The following is an 8,702-nucleotide window of genomic DNA, read 5'->3' on the forward strand; positions in this document are numbered from 1 at the left end:
TAGTAAACACTGGCTTCAGGCACTTTGCTACCGCAGCACAAAACAGACAAAGAGTATAGAAGTCATGAGCATCAGAGCCGAAGTTCTGGGACTAGGCCATTTTAGATCTTGTCTGTGTACCTTCACACTTCCTTTACCTGGGGGAAAAAATCTTCACTGTACTTTTTTTCCACATTCTTCTTTTTTTTGAGACAGGTCTTACTCTGTAGCCATGGTTGGCCTGAAGCTCACTTGCAGACTATGCTGGCCTTACAGAGATCCACCTGCCTCTGCCTTCTAAGTGCTAGGATTAAAGGTGTATGCCATCATGCTTGCTCCTCCCCCCCCTTTTTAAAAATATTTATTTATTTATTATGTATACAATATTCTGTATACATGTACGCCTGCAGGCCAGAAGAGGGCACCAGATCTCATTACAGATGGTTGTGAGCCACGATGTGGTTGCTGGGAATTGAACTCAGGACCTCTGGAAGAGCAGGCAGTGCTCTTAACCGCTGAGCCATCTCTCCAGCCCCCCCCCCCTTTTTTGAGAGGGTCTTTTGTATAGCCCAGGTTGGACTTAAACTGCATTACTCCCCTTTCCACCTCCTAGGTGACAGGATTACAGTCTTGCCCACCATATTTGGCTTTACATTATTTAATTTAGTATATTTGAGACTTATTTTTGTGGCCGCTTTATTCTCAACTAATAATATATCCCACATTTTTTTTTTTTAAATTTTTCGAGACAAGAGTTTCTCTGTAGCTTTGGAGCCTGTCCTGGAACTAGCTCTTTTTTTTTTTTTTTTTTGGTTTTTTTCGAGACAGGGTTTCTCTGTGGCTTTGGAGCCTGTCCTGGAACTAGCTCTTTTTTTTTTTTTTTTTTGGTTTTTTTCGAGACAGGGTTTCTCTGTGGCTTTGGAGCCTGTCCTGGAACTAGCTCTTGTAGACCAGGCTGGCCTTGAACTCAGAGATCCGCCTGCCTCTCTGAGTGCTGGGATTAAAGGAGTGCGCCACCATCGCCTGGCTAATCTCATATTTTTCTACTTCATATATCACTGAAATCTTCTCTCCCACCATATACACGAGTAGACAATTAGAATCTGAAATATACACTGTAACTCACCACGAGGAGCCTAACTTCAGAGCATCTTCTTGCAAGCTGTCGAATCAGTGAGTGAGCCTCAGGCAATAAAGGCTTTTCAAGACAAGCCAGCAAAGCATAAAACCATCTTCCCTAAGTAAAAATTAAGAAGTAATAAATAAACAATGAAGCACCCATTTAATCTGCTTTTCTAAATGCCTAATGCTGTTATCTGCTCACATGCTATGAACAAATCAAGGACAAATGAATCAAGTCATGGTTCTTCTGTCTTGTGGCCACAGGCCTAGACCACTAGCTCCTTTAAAATAGCACCCAATTCCCAACAAACTCATTTCTGATATTTGTACTATCGTTTAGGTCCCTCCCCACCTTTTTTGTGGATACAGAGTCTCATTGTATAGCCATGGCTGGCCTGGAAATCACAGAAATCTACTTGATTCTGCCTCATGAATGCTGGGATTAAAGGGGATCTTATACCATGCCTTGTTCTGAGGCTATCAATTATAAGCAAAATCATTTTTGTTTTTTGAGACAAAGTTTCATTATGTATCTCTGGCTGGTCTCCAGCTTGCCTCTGCCTCTACAATGCTGTGATTAAAGGTGTGTATCACCACACTGGGGTGTATTATCTCATTAAAAAATACGCTAAAGAATTGTTATTGTTGAGACAGGGCCTACTTTGTAGACCTTGCTGGCCTTAGAATTGCTATGGAGTCCAGGCAGGCCTTGAACTCATGAGTGATCTGCCTGGCTCTGCCCTCAGTGCTAGGATTTCATTACTACATGTGCTACTACACCTGCCTGAAGATTGAAAGAGTGACTCTCACAGAAGACCACATCCAGGTTCCTGGTGAGTATTAATTTTCTTTAGAAAGTTTTTTTCTCTTAATACCCACGTTTAAAACCTGCATCATATACATATATTAAATATATTTTATAGATATAGAAACACTTTACATATATTATTTCATGTTACTATATTATAGATTATATATTTATACATATTAATTTAATTTATAAACATATTAGTGTATAATTAATACATTTCTAAAAATTTTTCCCCTTCAAGACAGATTTCTCTGTGTAGCTTTGAAGCCTGTCCTAGAACTCACTGTGTAGACCAGGCTGGCCTCAAACTCACAGAGACCTGCTTCTCTTTGCCTCCTGAGTGATGGGATTCATGGCTTGCGCCACCACCATCTGGTTCCCGTTTTATATTTTTTTTAATTATTATTTATTTATTATGTATACAGTGTTTTGTCTGCATGTTGCCTGAATGTCAGAAAAGGGTATTAGATCTCATAGTAGATAGTTGTGAGCCTTCATGTGGTTGCTGGGGATTGAACTCAGTACCTCTGGAAGAACAGTCAATGCTCTTAACCTTTGAGCCATCTCTCTAGCCCCCTGTTTTGTGCTTTTGAGATAAGGTCTTATTCTATAGCCTAGGCTGACCTCCAGTTCACTATGGAGCTGAGGCTGCCCTCAAACTCTTACATCTGCCTCCCAAGTGCTACAATTCACAGACAGGTGCCATGGTAATCCCAGTCCCTATGACCTTCTTAATGAGGAAAATACGGTGCTTATTTATAAACAAGATTTGGATTTTATATTGCAGAACACATGAATACATATACATGCATACACATATGTAAATATAAATACCCCAGTTACACCTCATAAAAGTAAACATAATTTTGCCTGCATAATGAAAAAGATGCAATACTACCAATTCTGGAGTAAAATCTCTTTCTCCAAACCAATTACTCAGATATTCCAAGACACTAGTGACTGTTGCCTAAAAAAAAAAAAAAATAAAATAAAATAAAATAAAAAGCAGTGGGGTGGGGGCAGGCAGCGACATTAGACATAAAACACTGACAAGTTCAACACGAGCTTCATTAACTATAGCTAAAAAGCAGCTGGAAGGTTAAAGTGGCTTTGTTCTTTAGGTTTCCAGAGAAAACCGTCAGTAACTAGCAACTGGTCTTTTGTTTTGTTTGAGACATGGTCTCGCTATGTGGTCCTGACTGGCCTGGGTTCACAACGCAGAGCAGAGGGTCTCATACTTGTGGCCATCCTGCTGCCTCTGCCTCCCAGTGTGAGCACAAGCCTGATGTAAAGTCTTTTCAGAAAAATAGTCTTACAGTCTCGAGTGTTGACTCAGGCTTTAAATTTAGTTTGTCACTAGTAAAAAATTTCAAATACGCCTACAAAAAGAGCCTTTAGTTTACTTACAATTCAAACAAAGTTGAAAACCAACTCTAAAGAGAAGCAAACTTAGCTAGAGAAGGCTGTTTTAAAATCACACAGATGACATCATCAATGCGCGGAGAATTGGGTACTTAAAAAAAAACAAAACCCAACTATGACTACCTGCTTCTTTCCTTTCTGAGACAGGGTTTCTCTGTGTAGTCTTGGCTCTTGGCTGTCCTGGAACTCGTTCTGTAGACCAGGATGGCCTTGAAATCAGAGATCCACCCTGAGTGCTGGGGTTAAAGGCTCAATCACTGATTTGACAGCTTCATTTGCTTTAAAGCTGGCAATAAAAATCTCCTCTCCTAAAGGACTAATGAATAAAATTCTATCTGTTTTTCCCATTCGGTCTAATAAATTAGCTATTTTATCCAATAAATTATGTATCTTAACCTTCACTAACTATGCTGAGACAGGTCCTTTAAAACTAGAACTGTGTCTTGGCCTCAAGTACTGAATTTCAGATGTAGGCTTAACACACATAATTAAATGTACACAAATGAACACGTTAGTACCATATCAGGAACACAAGAGCCATCTGTCACGGGATCCTTTTACTTGATGAAATTTTGTTTGCTCAGCTATAAAACAGCCATTAACATTATTCTCTCACATAGAAATACAATCAGAATCACTGCAGGGCCTAGGACAAGACCCTGTACACTGTAAATGCTGAGTAAGTGGATTCAAACCCTTTCATATACACTGCAAGAAAAGAATGAGTTACTGTTTGAGGATGCTTACCTGATTCATTCTGCTTACAATACTAAGCAAGGGAGGAAAACCAATCTGAAAGAGAAAAGGAGACTGGGGTTTACTAAATGTCAGCACAAGTCGGGCTTCATTTACTTCTGGTCAAACTGGAAAATTTCGTGCCTAACAAAGGATAGAAAATTCCATCATGATTATGAGGTTGAGGCCATCCTGGGCTACACAGTGCCCTGGGCAATACTCTGTCTCGATACCCTCCACAAAGTTATGAAAAATTTAAAAATACTCTCAATATTTCATCTGTAGAATAAATTTATCAATAACTACTTATAACTTAGTATTTAGCCCATGCCCAATCATTCAAAACAAAACAAAACGAACAAAACCAAAGCAGCTCTTGAGAAGTACACACCTATGTTCCAGGGTATGCATTTTTTTCAGTGCCTTTCTCTACTATTCTTTGTGCTTTGAATTCAGATTAAAAATGCCCTTTATTAATTCCTAACTCTGCTTCACAAAAACCAAACCAAACCAAACAAACCAGCAAACCCTGAATCCTAGGCAGACAGGACAGCAATGCATGTATAATCCTAGCTTACTCAGAAGACTGAGGTGGGAGGAAGGTAATATCAAGGCCAGCCCCAGCAATGAGACCCTGTCCCAAAATAAAACCCCTTCCACCTTTCATAACACAATCTTTTAACTCACAAAATCATTATATAACTAACGCACGAGAGAATATGAGCCCAGTAAATTAGAAAGTGGGCTGATGCTGTCTAAGCCAATGAACTAAGTGGGAAGTTGGTTAGTATTTTCTACACAGAATCAGACAGTAGTTCATCTTCGCCCGTCACTCGGCTTTGTTTGTAACGACCTGTGAGAAGAGAGCGAGCTATTCTCAGGTCACGAGGCACACACAAACAGGTTGTGGTAACTCCAGTCTACTAGTCAATGTCTGCATGTCTATCACTGCTTATGTTCATCTAGGTCACCACCTACCTGGACATAATCAATCCCAGGGCTTTCATCTGTAGATGGTCCAAGAGCCCCTTCAGCACACAACCTTTCACCTAGACAAAATTTTTTCCAGCCTTCTTCATCTTCAGATTTTGGCTGAAAGAAAAAAAATTACTTATTTCTATTTATTTATTTTTACACTGATCATCATAAAAACAAGTGAGGCTAAAGATGCCACTGAAAGGAACTTCAAATGCAAGGAATAAACAAATAAAAATTTTGGCTCATTTTTAAGAAAAAAAAAAAAGGAAACTGAGGGTTCCCTATATCTCGATTACCCCAACTCAAAGACATGGTGCTAGCTATGGACATAACTGTGTACATTCTCCAGACCCCTACGCTGGGACTAACTGCGAGAACTGTAGGCTGTGACTGCTGTTGGAGATGTGACCTTTAAGGCTGCATAGTGAACTCTAACTCGACGTCCTCTTTTCCAAAAACCCAAACCAATTCTACTATTCATTCATGCGTGTACATGTCAGAGAACACCTTGAAAGAGTCAGTTCTCTCCTTTCACTATGTGGGTGCTGAAGATTAAACACTGGGTCATCAATTGCCTTCACAAGTGGAGCCACCTCACTGGTCCCTGCCTGGTCTATTTATAAGGGGGGATTTGGATCATAAAGAATACATTTTTGGGGCTGGAGATATGGCTTAGCAGTTAAGAGCATTAGCTGCTCTTCCAGAGGTCTTGAGTTCAATTCCCCGCAACCACATGGTGGCTCACAAAAATCTATAATCCATCTGGTGTCCTCTTCTGGCCTGCAGGCATACATGCAGACAGAACACTGTATACATGATAAACAAATAAATCTTTTTTAAAAAAAGGAGTATATTTTCTTCTCTTTCAGAAGATAAATAGCTTTTGCCACTTTCTTAAATGTGTGATTCTCTAGAAGATTGGAGAAAATTGCCTAGAACAATGTATTCATCTCTTCTCCAATTCTAATCTTTAACTGCTAATATTTTAGGAGGTTAATTAATTATATCTAAGTTGCTATGATACAGAAAGAAATATCCCAATATGGACCACAGGCTTCACTATTACACAGGTTACCATGAAGCAGTATAAATATGTTCATTGCATGACATCAATATCTCACCAAGAAAATCTAATAAGCCCCCTTCAGTGTCTTTAGATTCTGAAAATGTATTTACATTCTAAAAAAGCAACAGTTTAGAAGAATCCTTAAAAGCCTGGAGAGGTCACACAGTCACCATTTGTCAACCTAAATGAAAAAACCAGAGAGATGCCCGCACGGCAGCACATGCCTGTCCCAGCACTCAGGAGGTAGAGGCTTGAGGATTCCAAGTTTAAGGCTAGGCTGAGCTACATAGCAAAACTTGTTTTAAGAAATCAAGGGCTAGCCGGGCGATGGTGGCGCACGCCTTTAATCCCAACACTCGGGAGGCAGAGGCAGGTGGATCTCTGAGAGTTCGAGACCAGCCTGGTCTACAGAGCTAGTGCCAGGACAGGCTCCAAAGCCACAGAGAAACCCTGTCTCGAAAAAACAAAAAAAAAAAAAAAAAAAAAAAAAAAAAAAAAAAAAAAAAAGAAATCAAGGGCTAGGGATAAGAACTACATAGCAGGGGCTGGAGAGATGGCTCAGTGGTTAAGAGCATTGCCTGCTCTTCCAAAGGTCCTGAGTTCAATTCCCAGCAACCACATGGTGGCTCACAACCATCTGTAAAGAGGTCTGGCGCCCTCTTCTGGCCTTCAGGCATACACACAGAATATTGTATACATAATAAATAAATATTAAAAAAAAAAAAAAGAACTACATAGCATATACAAGGCCCTGAGTTCAATCCCTAGCACTGCAGGAAAAATAAACACATAGGAAGCCATAAGAGTACTTAGGGAGGTGGAGGAAAGGACCACAGCAAACTCTGAAAAAGAAGTCTGAGGGCAAACAAAGAGCAGCTGGGCAGAAGTCCTGGTAGAGGTTTGCATTTACTTGCTTTTTTGAGATAAGATTATCCTATAAGCCCGGACTGACCTTTAAATTACTCTCGCTGGCCTCAAACTTATGATCCTCCAGCTTCAGCCTCCAGAGTGCTGGAATTTAGGAGAGTGCCACTGCTCCTGACTCAGAAGTCCTTCTGTATAAGGTGGTGGTGGTCTTGTGTAAGATTGTAATTTGACAGTCTTTTATGGATATTGTTAGGCTATAATCCTAAGGACACAGCCTAACTTCTCAGCCTTACTTATTATTTCGGCAGAACTGATACAGCAGTAATACTCTATTTTGTTCCTGACCATTTTCACATATCCTAAGTCTCTCAAGATAAGGTGAATCAAACAGTCAAGGGCCAGTCTTGGTGGTGCATGCCTTTAATTCCAGCACTCCAGAGGCAGAAGCAGGCAAAACCCTTGTGTCTAAGGTTAGCCTGGTCTACATAATGAGTTTCACATCAGCTGGGGCAATGTAGTGGGATCCTCTCTGAAAAAACTAAACACTGACTCAGACTACTACTATAGCAAATTGATATACACACATATTGGCATAGGTAGGAAAATAAAAATAATATAGACTAACCATTTAACTCTTTAAAGACTAGACTATGGATTATTTCACAAAGGCATATACTGGACAACGTAAGCTGAGAAACTCACATACCATTGTCACGTTGCTATCCAACTGCTGAGATTTCCAGTGATGTCTATGCTTGTTCACACTCTACAGGAAGGAAAGTTAATGATCTTCAGAGAATAAAAAACTAAAAAGAAACAAGTTTTTCTACAAAATTTCAACTACCCTAAAATTTAAAAAATACACAAATGCCAAATATATTCTGATGATTAGAATACTTTGGTAAGTAATTCACAAATACTTGAGTATTTACAATTATTTCAATTACAGACAAAGGACAGAAGTACATCTGAGGAGGTTTAATTTGATTGAAGGGGACATTTACCTGTCGAACAGCTGAGAACTGGGCCACTTGCTGCTGCTGCCACTGAAGTGTTGGAGAATAACCTTCTGGGGCAGGCTGACATCCTGAAAGCTGGAAATCAGGTCACAGATGTTAGGCGTTTCAGTGCTGTAACTAGAATCTATGCCTATGCACAGTAAGAGCAAAATCAAGATGAAGAGTAAATATGTTTTAGTGAATGATAAGATTATTTAAGAGAATAAAGGTACATTTTATTAGAGCAGAAAGGCAGGTAGTTCACATTACATCTATGAACCAGTTAATAAAAGAGATCTTTTGGGGCTGGAGAGATGGCTCAGTGGTTAATAGCATTGACTGTTCTTCCAAAGGTTCCAGGTTCAATTCCCAGTACCCATATTACAGTTGACAACTGTCTGTAGCTCCAGTTTCAGGGGATTTGATGCCCTCATACAGACATACAAGCAGGCAAAATACAAATGCGTTTTAAGTAAAAATAACAAAATCATTTTTTAAAAAAAGAGAGATCCTTTGTCATTTTACTTAGAAAAATATGGGCTGAATGTTGGAGGTGAAGTTCTTATGAAATATGAAGGATATGGCCGGGCGTTGGTGGCGCACGCCTTTAATCCCAGCACTCGGGAGGTAGAGGCAGGCGGATCTCTGTGAGTTCTAGACCAGCCTGGTCTACAGAGCTAGTTCCAGGACAGGCTCCAAAACCACAGAGAAACCCTGTCTCGAA

At 39.9% G+C, this 8,702-nt stretch overlaps 1 protein-coding gene across 2 annotated transcripts in view; it reads right to left on the reverse strand.

Annotated features, from left to right (window-relative positions):
* The window catches only part of Gemin2 (gem nuclear organelle associated protein 2), a 15,241-nt gene that overhangs the window by 3,834 nt on the left and 2,705 nt on the right, over nt 1-8,702 (reverse strand). For both annotated transcript variants that reach the window (XM_005343699.3, XM_005343698.3), the window contains exons 3-8: nt 7,985-8,074; nt 7,687-7,746; nt 5,048-5,161; nt 4,082-4,126; nt 2,811-2,879; nt 1,106-1,216 (exon numbers count right to left, since the gene is read on the reverse strand). In XM_005343699.3, the coding sequence (XP_005343756.1) occupies nt 1,106-1,216; nt 2,811-2,879; nt 4,082-4,126; nt 5,048-5,161; nt 7,687-7,746; nt 7,985-8,074 (489 nt within the window). The remainder of the gene's footprint in view (nt 1-1,105; nt 1,217-2,810; nt 2,880-4,081; nt 4,127-5,047; nt 5,162-7,686; nt 7,747-7,984; nt 8,075-8,702) is intronic.

This window comes from Microtus ochrogaster, chromosome 1 (assembly GCF_000317375.1).
Source record: "Microtus ochrogaster isolate Prairie Vole_2 chromosome 1, MicOch1.0, whole genome shotgun sequence".
Classification (NCBI taxonomy): domain Eukaryota; kingdom Metazoa; phylum Chordata; class Mammalia; order Rodentia; family Cricetidae; genus Microtus; species Microtus ochrogaster.